This window comes from Budorcas taxicolor, chromosome 18 (assembly GCF_023091745.1).
Source record: "Budorcas taxicolor isolate Tak-1 chromosome 18, Takin1.1, whole genome shotgun sequence".
Classification (NCBI taxonomy): Eukaryota; Metazoa; Chordata; class Mammalia; order Artiodactyla; family Bovidae; genus Budorcas; species Budorcas taxicolor.
Window position 1 is genome coordinate 57147920 of NC_068927.1, and position 12545 is coordinate 57160464.

At 51.9% G+C, this 12545-nt stretch overlaps 1 protein-coding gene across 1 annotated transcript; it reads left to right on the forward strand.

Moving 5' to 3' along the window:
- Nucleotides 1-3079: 3079 nt before the first annotated feature.
- On the forward strand, nt 3080-11877 carry FLT3LG (fms related receptor tyrosine kinase 3 ligand). Its single transcript, XM_052656246.1, has 8 exons — nt 3080-3131; nt 3450-3516; nt 4341-4454; nt 4935-4988; nt 5172-5315; nt 5768-5906; nt 9350-9537; nt 11671-11877. The coding sequence occupies exons 2-8, from the start codon at nt 3484-3486 to the stop codon at nt 11875-11877; spliced, it is 879 nt and encodes a 292-aa protein (XP_052512206.1). The 5' UTR covers nt 3080-3131; nt 3450-3483.
- The last annotated feature ends 668 nt before the right edge of the window (nt 11878-12545 follow it).

The following is a 12545-nucleotide window of genomic DNA, read 5'->3' on the forward strand; positions in this document are numbered from 1 at the left end:
ATCCTCATTGAGTTTTCTCCCCAGCTTTATGGAACTATGATTGACAATTCAACATTGTATATATCAGTAGTTCAATTCTACAATGTGATTTTTTTATGAACTGTGAAATGATTATCACAGTCAATTAACACATCTGTCATCTATTTGTGGTGAGGACAAAAGATCCACTCTCAGCTACTTCTCAGTATATAGTCCAATCTTATTTTTTTTTTTTTGGCCACACTGCCTGGCATATCGGATCTTAGTTCCCTGATCAGGGATTGAACCCACACTCACTGGACCATCAGGGAAGTCCCTATTTGTTATGTTTTGAAGGACCTTCACACTTTTTTCCATAGTGGCTGTACTAAGTTACCAAGCTCCACAGCCTCCTCTCCAACAATCATTTATTTTATTTATTTTGGCTGTGCTGCCTGGCTTGTTGGATCTCAGTTCCCTGACCAGGGATTGAACCTGGGCCCCAGCAGTGAAAGCACCAAATCCTAACCACTAGACCCACCAAGGACCTCCCCCTCTCTGTCATAACCTGTTAGCCAACCTAACATTATGTGAGGTGGTAATCTCACTGTGGCTCTGATTTGTATTTCCCTAATGAATAGTGATTGCACTGAGCCTTGAAGGGCAATGAGCATCTAATTAGAAAAGGCGCGTGTGTGGTGGGGGGCGGGCAGGGAGCATCCCTGGCAGAGGAGACAGCATACGCAAAGGCCCAGAGGTGAGAAACAGCTTTGAGGGAACTAGTGGCTTCAGTGGTGGCCCCACCAAAATACTTCCTCATCCATGGAACCTATGAATGTGATCTTCAGTTTAGTTCAGTTCAGTCGCTCCGTCGTGTCCGACTCTGCGACCCCATGAATCGCAGCACGCCAGGCCTCCCTGTCCCTCACCAACTCCCGGAGTTGAATGTGATCTTACTTGGAAAATAATCCATGAAGATGGAAGTAAGTTAAGGATCTCAAGATAAGATATGTGATCTTACTTGGAAAATAATCCATGAAGATGGAAGTAAGTTAAGGATCTCAAGATAAGACCCTGCATCTAAATACAAGTTTTTTTTTAATCAGAGACAAAAGAGGAGGACTTCCCTGGTGGCTCAATGGTAAAGAATCCGCCTGCCAAGGGGACACAGGTTCGATCCCTGGTCCAGGAAGTTCTTACATGCCATGGAGCAACAAATCCCGTGCACCGCAACTATTGAGCCTGTGCTCTGGAGCCCGGAAGCCACAACTGCTGAGTCCAGGTGCCACAATACTGAAGCCCAAGTGCCCTAGAGCCTGAGCTCCGCAACGAGAAGCCACCACAGTGAGCAGCCCACACACGGCAGCTAGAGAGTAGCCTCCGCTCTCTGCAGCTAGAGAAACGCCCGTGCAGCAGTGAACACCCAGTGCAACCAGAAATATACAATTTAAAAAGAGTGACAAAAGAGGAGAGAACAGGGAGAAGAGCGAAAAGCCATGTGAAGTTGGAGACAGAAGTTGAACTCAATTTCTTGCCTCCTTCCCTGGAAGTTGAAGGTGAGAGGTTGGAGATTGGAAGTGAGACGTTCCAGCCCTCTAGTCATGTGACTGGTCTTTCTGGTGCTGCCCAGCCCCCATCCTGAGTCACCTCATTAGGGTAAACTCAGATGTGGTCAGGGAGCCCGTCTTAATAACAAAGACACGCCTATCTGGAAGTTCCAGGGAGTTAGAGGTTGTCACCCAAGAAACAGAGCCCAAGAGCAGGTGCCCTATCCAGTATATGACAACAACGCATATTTGTTCATTCATTTAACAAATATTGATGGAGTACCTTCTGTGAGCCAGTCATGGTTCTAGGTGCTGGAGATCCAGCAGGATAAACAGATACTGTGGCCCTCCTGGAGTTGCACTCCTAATGGGGACAACTGACAATAAAGAAGATAAACTGCAGTGGTGTGTCAGAAGGTGATAAGTGACAAGGGAAAAAACAAAGCTCAGATGAGTGGGAGTGCTGGGAAGTGGTTGCAACTTGAAAAAGGTTGGTTGGGGAAGGCTTCGCCTTGTGTATTTTTTTTTTAAATCTTTGGGGAGTTGCCCTGGGTCTTCACTGCCATGCTCTGGCTTTCTCTACTTGAAGCGAACGGGGGTTCCTTTTCATTGCCGTGCGCGGGCTTCTCATTGCGGTGGCTTCTCTTGTTGCAGAGCATGAGCTCCTGGCACACAGGCTTCAGCAGTTGAGGCAGGCGGGTTCAGTAGTTGCAGCTCTCCTTTGCCTTGTGTATTTGAGCAAAGACCTGAGTGAGATCAGGTTGAGCCATGTGGGTATCTGGGGGAAGGGCATTCCCGACTGAGGGAACAGCCAATGCAAAGGCCCTGGGGCAGAAATGTGCCTGCCTCAGGCCTGTGTGGCCGGAATGGAGAGAGGCAGGAGGAGAGGCCAGGTCTGTCTAGGCCACAGTGAGGACTTGGACTTGTGTGGCAGGTGTGCGGGTAAGGGGGCAGCGTGGAGCAGAGGAGGGAGGTGAGGGGACTTGGGTCTTCACAGGCTCCCTCAGGCTGCATGTGGAGAACAGACTGGCAAGTGAGGACTGAAGCAGGGAGGCTGGTAGGGTGAGTAGAAACAATGATTTCCAGGTGGGTGGTGGCGGCAGTGGCGGGGGTGAGATGGGTGGGATTCTGAACACACTTTGATGATCAGCCAACAAACTTGCTGATGGACTGAACTGTCAGTGGGCAGTGAGAGGCAGACGGAGTCTCAGGTCCCCTCCAAGGCTTTGGGCCCGAACACCTGGAAGGATGGAGCTGTCACTCCCTGTGGAAGGAGACGGGGGTTGGAGAGTGGGGGTGGGGTTTCAAGGCAAAGGTGAAGGGCTCAGGGTGACCTCCTCCTTGCCCGAGCTGCGTTAATTCTAGCCAGAGACAGATCCCCGTTGGAGCCCCCGAGCCACATTCACTGTGTCCCACTCGGGCTACCAACCCAAGGTCAGACCCCTTGAGCCTAAGTCCCGCTAAAGCGCCCACTGCGGCGACATCTGCCACCTGTCACCACCAGGTGGCGCCCCGTGCACCAGCCCGATCCACCCCAGCTCACTCTCCCCCCAAAATTTCCTTTCACTTTCGATCTCTGGCTGTCACCCGGCGTGGCCCCTTCCACACCCAGCTGGGGCAAGCCTGGTGCGTGAGGAGAAATGGACTCCGGGTCCCCGAAGGGCGGGGCCGGGGTCCCCCTCCTGGGGCTGAGCGCAGACGGCGGGGGGTCGGGTTCCTGGGTCCCTGGCCTGCGCAGAGTTGCGGGCACCGGACGTCGGGGTTCTTAGAAGGGGCGATGAGGAGTTTTCACTGTAACTGTGCTTCACGCAGGAAGCCCTATAGAGTAGGAGGCGGAAACTTAGCCACATCAAAGGACCGAGGGAGGGGCGGGGAGGTGAAGGGGCGGGCAAGGAAGGGGCTGGGGTGTGGGGGTCCGAGACTCGCTCTTCTGTCCCTTCCAAGATCCGGCCACAGGCATGAAGGGCCCCCGGCAGAAATGATAGTGCTGGCGCCAGCCTGGAGCCCAACTGTGCGTATCCCTAGGGGTTAAGGTGGGGGAATGGCAGTGTCAAGATGGGCAGAGCTGAGAGGGGAGGTGGACAGAGTTGGGGTGGACACGAGTGGGGAGATGAACAGAGGTGGGAGGAGATGGACAGAATTCGGAGGGAGATGGACAGAGTTGGGGTGGTCAGAAGTGAGCAGATGGACAGAGGTGAGAGAGATTGACAGGGGTAGGGGAAATGGACAGGGGTGGGGAGACGGACAGGGGTGGTGGAGACGGACAGGGTGGGGTAGATGGACAGGGGTGGGTGAGATGGACAGGGGTGGGGAGATGGGCATGGGTGGGGAGATGGACACGGGTGGGGGAGATGAGGAGATGGACATGAGTAGGGGAAACTGACACAGGTGGGGGGACGTGGACAGAGGTAAGCGAGATGGACAGGGGTTGGGGAAAGAAACAGGGAGGTGGGAGCAAATGGGGAAGATAGGACTCAGATCTAGGGGAAAACAGGAGAGATGAGCATGAAAAGACAGAGGAATGGGCAAAGATGAGAAAATCCTGGGCAGAGGTGAGCAGAAGTGGAGAGAGATGGGCTGAGGTGCGGAGATGGGAGGTGAGACAGAGCGGGCAGAGGAGGGCGAAAACTGGTTAGCACGTGTCCAGAGGTAGAGAGATATATAGGGAAAGATGGTCGGAGGTGGGCACACAGGAGCCAAGCGAAGGAGCTGAGAAGTGGGAAAGCTGGAAAGGAGAAAGAGGGAAGAGAGAACAGGGGGCTGCCCGGGGCAGCCTCCAGGAGGGAGGGGGGCGTGTGTGGAGTCCATGGAGCCCTCGCCCTACCCCGCCCGCAGACCTCCCTTCTGCTGCTGCTGTTACTGCTCAGCCCTGGCCTCCAAGGGACCCCCGACTGCTCCTTCCGCCACAGCCCCATCTCCTCCACCTTTGCCATCAAGATCGGCAAGCTGGTGAGCGTCCCTGTTCCCAATCCGAGCCCGAGGTGCTGTCTCTGGGTCTGACTTCCCCCTGTCAAGTTTCTGTGGCCCCCTGCCTCCTCCCTCTGGGTTCCCTTCCGTCGTCCGTCCGCCCATCCTTGCCCCCTTCGCTATGGGTCTCTGTCCCCCTTTCTCTGGGTCCCCATCTCCCCACCCTGGGTCCCTGCCCCCTTCTCTCTGGGTCCCCGCCCCCTCACTCTGGGTCCCCGCCCCCTCTCTCTCTGGGTCCCCGCCCCCTTCTCTCTGGGTCCCCGCCCCCTTCTCTCTGGGTCCCCGCCCGCTCTCTCTGGGTCTCCGCCCCCCTTCTCTGGGTCCCCGCCCCCTTCTCTCTGGGTCCCCTCCCCCTCTCTCTGGGTCCCCGCCCCCTCTCTCTGGGTCCCCGCCCCCTCCCTCTGGGTCCCCATAGTTTGTTTCCTCCTGTCTGCGCAGGCCTGACCCCGTTTTCTCCCGCAGTCCAAGTACCTGCTTCAAGATTACCCCGTCACTGTTGCCTCCAACCTGCAGGACGTGAGTCACAGACGGGAGGGGCCCAGGATGGAGGTGGGAAGGAGAGATTCAAGATTCACCGCCCCCTTAGGGGCCAGGCTAGTGTGCCCACCAGGCCACCCCCTCCCTCGGGACCCAGGAATCCTGGCCCCCAGCCCCCTCCGCCCACCCGCGGGACCCAGAGCCTGGGTGGTCTCCCCCCAGGACAAGCTCTGCGGGGCGTTCTGGCGTCTGGTCCTGGCCCAGCGCTGGATGGGACGGCTCAAGACCGTGGCTGGGTCGGAGATGGAGAAGCTGCTGGAGGATGTCAACACCGAGATACACTTTGTCACCTCGTGTGCCTTCCAGGTCAGCCCTGAACTTGGGGGACAAGTGCAGAGAGCCTGATGCTCCTAGGGATTGGCAGCAAAGGTCTGCTAGGCCTTACTGGAGGTTTCCCCTTGACTGGGAGCATCCTGAGGGAGGTGGAGCTGGAACCTCAGACCTGCTGGGGCCCAGTGTGGGAAGTGACACTTCTCTAAGTACTGGAGGATACCTAGGGGTAAGGGCCAAAGGCATCAATTCTACTCATTTTTCAGGCCCTGTTGAAGGATGTTGCTAAAGGGTTCTTACCCCTAGCAACAGGGAGAAGGAGGGGACCCTAAATCAGGGGACCCTCCTGATCCAGGTCTGACTGGGCCCGGTTGCTAGCAACCAGGGGGAGCAAGGGTCCAGACTCTCTATGAGACCCAGGCCTCACCCTTGACCTGAGGTGATGCTGGGGGTGATGCTGTGGTGACATCTCCCTCCCCTGCCCTCAGCCCCTTCCCAGCTGTCTTCGCTTCGTCCAGGCCAACATCTCCCACCTCCTGCAGGACACTTCCCAGCAGCTGGAGGCCTTGAAGCCCTGGATCACCCACCGGAATTTCTCCCGGTGCCTGGAACTGCAGTGTCAGCCGGGTAAAGCCTCCCACCGCCCCCGAGCCCACCGCCCCACCCACTCCTCTCCCACTTTACAGTCCCTCACCCATTCCACTCAGGGCTCCCATAGGCTGTGTGACTTTGGGCCTGTTTCCCCAAGCTCATCCCTCTCTGGGTCTCAGTTTACTTGTCTCTGAGAAGGGAATAACCAGCCTTGCCTGTTTCTCTGAGGCAACTCTATCACATAGAAACAGAATGAGAGTCACATGTTTGAGTGTAAAATTTCTTATAGACCTGTTTTAAAAGGTAAAAAAAAAAAAAGGTAAATTAACTTATTTTTCAGGATTCTTAATGTTTGTTATTTTTTAGTATGTTATAGGTGGGTTTATTTTTAAAACTTTTTTACATTGGAATAATTACAGATTCACAGAAAGGGGCAAGGAAACGTACAGGAAAGTCCTGGACACCCTTTACCCAGCCTCCCCAGTGGTACATTTTGCTTGGTAATGTTAATTACAGCACAAGAAATTGACATGAGTGCAATCCACCGAGTTTATTCAGAGTTTATCAGTTATGTATGCATAACTGCAGGCACGCATGTGTGTGTAGTAAGTAGTGTGTATTAGCTGCTGTAACAAGGTACCGCCAACCAGGTGATTTAAAGTGCAGAAGTGCATCCTCTTACAACTGAGGAGTCAGCAGGACTGGCTCCTTCTGAGGGCTGTGAGGGAAGGATCTGTTTCGGTTGTCTCCCTTGGCTTGTCGAGGGCCAGTTTCATGCTCGTGGTGCTCTCCCCCATGCGTATCTCTATGTCTAGATCTCTCCTTCTTATAAGGACACCAGTCATATTGGATTAGGGCCACCACTAACCATCTCATTTTAACTTGATCACATCTTTGAAGACCTGATCTCCAAATAAGGTCACATTCTGAGGTACTAGGGATTAGGATTGCATCGTATGAAAAAAAAAATTTTTTTTTTTCCCGGCTGTACCACACGGCTTGTAGGATCTTAGTTCCTCACCCAGGGATGGGACCCGTGCCTCCTGCAATAGGGGCTAGGAATCTGAACCACTGGACCGGACTGCCAGGGAAATCCCTGAGTTTGTGTAACTTGATCCCCATCCCAAAACTCCCACCTCTATCCCCTGGCAACCAGTAATGCTGTTGAATTTAATTCTCATAGTTTTATAATTTTTAAGATAATTATTTCAGTCACAAAGAGCCCTTTAAAAGATAATTTTATTTATTTACTTTTGGCTGCTCTGGGTCTTTGTTGCTGTGCGCAGGCTTCCTCTGGTTGCTGCAAGCGGGAGCTCCTCTTCCTTGCGGTGTGTGAGCGTCTCATTGTGGTGGCTTCTCTTGTTGGGGAGCACGGACTCTAGGCCGGAGGGCTTCAGTAGTCTTGGCACACAGACTTGGTTGCCCTGCAGCATATACTGAACCTGCATTAGCGGACAGATTCTTATCTATCGCACCACCAGGGAAGTACTCCTTTTTAAAAAAAAGTTGTGTGTGTGTGTGTGTGTGTGTGTGTGTGTGTGTGGCTGCACTGGGTCTTCATTGCACTACATGGGCTTTCGGTTGGTGTGCAGGCTTAGTTGTCCCTTGACGTGTGAGATCTTAGTTCCCTGACCAGGGATGGAACCAGCATCCTCTGCATGTTAAGGTGAATTCTTAACCACTTACCCACTGTTTGCTGTTCATATTTACATGCATCACTAATCATCCATTCAACTAACTTTTTTTTTTCTTTTTCAACTAAGTTTTACTAACCATTTCCCTGATGCTTGGCATTGGAGACACAGCACAGAACAAGACCAAGTTTGTGTCCATGGGGTGCTAACCTGCCGATCAGGGAGACATGATAAACATGTAAACATATAAATAAACAGGAAAGTGTCTGAGTGTAATGAGTCCTATGCAGGCACGTTAAAACGGGGTGGTAGAATCATGGCTTGAAGTGGTCGGCTGGAAAGTCACCAAAAGTTGCAAACAGGGGAACAGGTAGTGCAAAGGTCCTGAGACAGAAACCTGCCTCCCTGTTTAAGGAATCAAGAGGGAGCCCGAGTGGCTGAGGCCAAGTAAGCAAAGGGGAAAAGGTGTGGAGTGAGGGTACAGAGGGAATAAAGGGGGTCAGCTCAAGTGGGGCCTTGTGAGCCATCATGGCTTTATACAGTGTATCTTTCATTGTTCTATTATCTGTCCGTTCACTCAGATATTTAACTTATGTAAATTAAACTACTTAGGCTTCCCTGATGGCTCAGCCTTAAAGAATCTGCCTGCCAATGCAGGAGATTTGGGGTTTGATCCCTGGTGCCTGGAGAAGGAAATGGCAACCCACTCCGGTATTCTTGCCTGGGAAACCCCATGGACAGAGGCGCCTGGTGGGCTACAGTCCTTGGGGTCGCAAAGACTCGGACATGACTTAGTGACTAAACAACAACAATAAGAAGTACTAGGTTCTGGCAGTGTCTCCTGTCACCCTCCTGGAGCTCACAGACTACTAGGGGAAGAAAATGAATATATAAATCAATAGGTAAGCACTAGACACATGTTTGTCCAATTATAAAATGCAGGAAATTTCCTGGTGGTCCAGTGATTAGGACTCTGCCCCTCCACTGCTGGGGGCCTAGTTTCAATCCCTGGTCTGGTCAGGGAATTAATATCCTTCATGCCTCAAGGCCAAAACAAGTAAAATGATATATTTGAAATAAAGAATTATTGGGACTTCCCTGGCAGTCCAGTGGTTAAGACTCCGAGCTTCCAATGCAAGCGGAACAAGTTTGATCCCTGGCTGGAGAAGTAAGATCCCAAATGCCACCCAGTCAATAAACAAATAAATAAAAGTAAATAATAAATTAAAATATTTTTAAAAAATTTATAGGGTCTGGTTAAACAAGTAAACAAGCATACCAATTTTAAAAAGTTATTAGTGACAATTTTTTTAATATATTTTTGGCTGCGCTGGGTTTTCGTTGATGCCCTCGTTGTGGGGTACTCTCTAGTTTTGGCGTGCAGGCTTCTCATTGCAGTGATTTCTCTTGTTTTGGACCATGGGCTTTATCGCATGGGTCAAGCAGTTGTACCCAGGGGCTTAGTTGCCCTGTGGCATGTGGAATCTTCCCAAGCCAGGGATGAAACCCATGTCCCCTGCATTGGCAGGTGGATTCTTAACCACTGGACCACCAGGGAAGTCCTATTAGTGACTTTAAAAAAAAATCAATAAAATGCAACCTTACTACGTGCTAGGCACTGTTCTAAGCACTTTCTGTATATTCCCTCATTTAATCTTTGTGACAACCTTATGAAGTTGGTATAATAATTATACCCACTTTATGGATGAGGCGACTGAGGCCCAGAGAAGTGCACAGCCTACCCCCACCCCCTCCCCCAGGTCACACAGCCAGCACCAGGCAGGCCCTTTTTTCCCTTCCCTGGCCTGGCCCTACTTCTCAGTCACCTGACCTCTCTCCTGGCAGACTCCTCCACTCTGCTGCCCCCAAGGAGTCCTGGGGCCTTGGGAGCCACGTCCCTACCGGCCCCTCAGTCCCCTCTTCTGCTCCTCTTGCTGCTGCTGCTGCTGCCGGTGGCCCTCCTGCTGCTGGCTGCTGCCTGGTGCCTGTGCCAGTGGAGGAGGAGACGGAGGACACCCTACCCTGGGGAGAGGGTGAGCCAGCGGGTTGCGCAGAGCGGGTGGAGAGGGTCCAGGGGCTGACCGGAGGTGGTGGATTCCATGGGCGACACGGTACCCTGCCCCTCCCATCCCCAGGATCCTCTGCTCCTGCGGCTACTGGAGGACCCTGGACTTGGTGTTGATGTGGGGGCCATGGGGGTGGGGGGTGACAGAGTGGGAGCAGGGAAGCAGTGGGTTAGCTCTGGATGTAAGGAAACCCCTCTGGGACCATGGATGGGGACAGACTGAGAAGACAGACTGGAGGCTGGGTGAGGGTCCAGGGAAAGAGGACAAGGTCTGAGCAGGGGCCGGGACAGGACCACGGGGTGGAGAGGAGGGGACAGGCAGAGTCAGGGGTCAGGAGGGACGGGGCTGGAGGGTGAGACAGACTTGGGGTCGGGGGCCGGGGGTGAGCAGGGAAGGGGAGGGGCACGGGGCAGAGGACGCTGGGTCTGGCCCAGTGGGGAACCTGGGAGGAGGAGGGACAGTTCAGCACTAGGCATTCTGGAAAGACAGTGAAGCTCAGCGGGCGGGGAGGTATTTGGATATAGGAGTCTGCAAGCCAGGAAAGAGCCGCCTCCAGGAGCAGGCTCTGCAAAGCCCTCCAGGTATGAAAAAGCTCAGGTTATTCTAGCAACTTTGTCCAGTCTGGGGGTGGGGTGAAAAAAAAAATGGCACTGGAAGATGTTTGAGGTAACATCTTCCTTACCTCAAAGGTATGGAAGGGAAGCTGGGATTTCCTACCCCGGGGAAGCAAGAAGCCCCTGAGGCGAACCTGGGAACCGGTTTCGGGGTTGTAGGTGGTACCCTGAGGGAGAAAGGCAGGGAGGGGCCTGTGGGTTCCCCAAGCGCCCAAAGGAAACATTTGGCAGCAATCGGTCACCTGTTGAGTGCCTCAGTGCCTCCGGCCTTGTGCTGAAGCTTTCTACAAATTAACTCACTTAATTGAGAAACTGGTGGCCATTGTCTTCCCCATTTCCCCTTGGCGGAAACCGAGGCTCAGAGAGGTAAATCATTTGCTGAAAGTCACACAGCTCCTGAGTGACAGCCAAGACTGGACTCTGGGCCCTCTGATTCCAGCATCTGTGCCTTTCACTCCTCTGCCTTAGTTTCCTTATCTGTACAAGAGACTCATAATCATCCTTTACGCTAGAGTTGTCAGGAGGTTAAGTGAAAGGACCACGAAAAACCCCCTAGAGCAATACTTACTGTCCATAGGAAACAGAATACAAGCCACACATGTGACTTTAAATTTTCTAGTAGCTGCATATTTTTTTGAATTTTTAATTGAAGTATAGCTGATTTACCACATTGTGCCAGTGCATCTTTTAAAAACAAACAGGTTACCTTAAAGAATTTATGTTACTTCACCCTGTGTATCCAAAATCTTGTCATCTCAACGTGCAATCAATACTTTAAAAATTATTGAGATATTTTGAGATATTTTTACATTCTTGTTTCCATACCAAGTTTTCAGAATCCAGTCAATGTGTAATGTGATGCTCACAGCACATCTCAATACATATGAGAAACTTTTATTAGAAATACTCGATCTATATTAAGATTCCATGAAACTTACAGTTGCATAAGTAGATTCCTATATTCAAGTCCGTTGAAACCTACAGAAGTTTTCCAATAATTGGATCAAGGAACAGTTTCTGAATTCAATGATTTTTTTCATTTCGGCATTTGTTTTGGACAGTACTTTTTACTACTTTTTGTTTTTGAGATACAATTTTCGATTGAGAAATTGTCCTCTTATCCTTGTCCCTTTGCATACCCTGTTTTCCCACGCTCCCAATAACCACACTATTAGTTGAAGCTTAAATTAGATGAAATGAAAAACTAAGTTCCTCAGTTTTGCTGGTCACAATAGGAATGCCCAGTTTTCAACTGGGGCTGGTCTCAAGGGCGATCTTGGAAAGCACAGATCTAAAACGTGTTCATCATTGCGCGAAGTTTTCTTTGACAGCAATGCCCAAACACAAGTGAGTGCTCACGGAGAATGGAGTTGTTTTTGAGCATTGAGTCTGTTCTTGAGCTTGTACCCTGAGCTTCCTACTTTCCCCTCCTCTGTCCACGGAACCTCAAACAGCCCAGTGAGTCATCTATCATCCCCTTTTACAGCGGAGAACACTGAGGCCGACAGAGAGCAGTCACCTGCCAGCGGACACAGAGTCGGAACTTGGAGGAAGTCAGCTAGAACCTGGTCCTTTCCTTGGCCACACTGCTCCTGTCACTGTTCCCCCGGGATGGAGGCAACGCCAGCACCCACCATCGGCTCTCCCTTCCCCCCTTTGTACAAAGCCCTTGTCCCCAGGAAATTGTATATAAATCATCATATTCTACCAGCTCTGGCCAGGTTTGTCTGTGGATGGGACACGGTGTGTGTATGGGGCTGTTTGGGTTCGGGTTTGGTTTTTCAGTTAATACAATGTTTCATTCAATACCTATTTTCTGAGTCCTCCTGGGGCCCAGGGCCAGAAGAGGGCAATGCTGGGACCCAGACGTGAATCGGAACCAGCCCCGCCCTCTCAGGATTCCTGGTCCAGACGGGACAAGACGTCGGCCCCAGAGAGCCCCAGTACCCGATTACACACGCTCTAATGGAGGTGGCATAGGCACTGTGAGATCCCCCAGGCGGTACCTGAGCCAGCCTGAGCGGTATCAGGGAGGTTCTCTAAAGGGAAGGACTCAAGCCAGATTTTAGAAAACGGGGTGTGGAGGCGGAGGTGGGGGGACGGCATCCCAGTCAAGGGACACTTTCAAGGCAAAGACTTTCTCCAGAAAATCCAGAAAGTGAGTAGCTCCTTTGGGGAACACTCGGGCATCTAGAAGTCATTCTTTCATTCGTCAGCTCTCAAGCGGAAGACTATCTCCACCTGTTTACCAGGTGGGGACACTGAAGCCCATACACGGCTAGGGATTTAGTCAGATCACAAGTCAGACAGGCACTGGAATTCACATCTCTAAGGCTTGGCGGAGCGCTGAAGGGCCAGCCC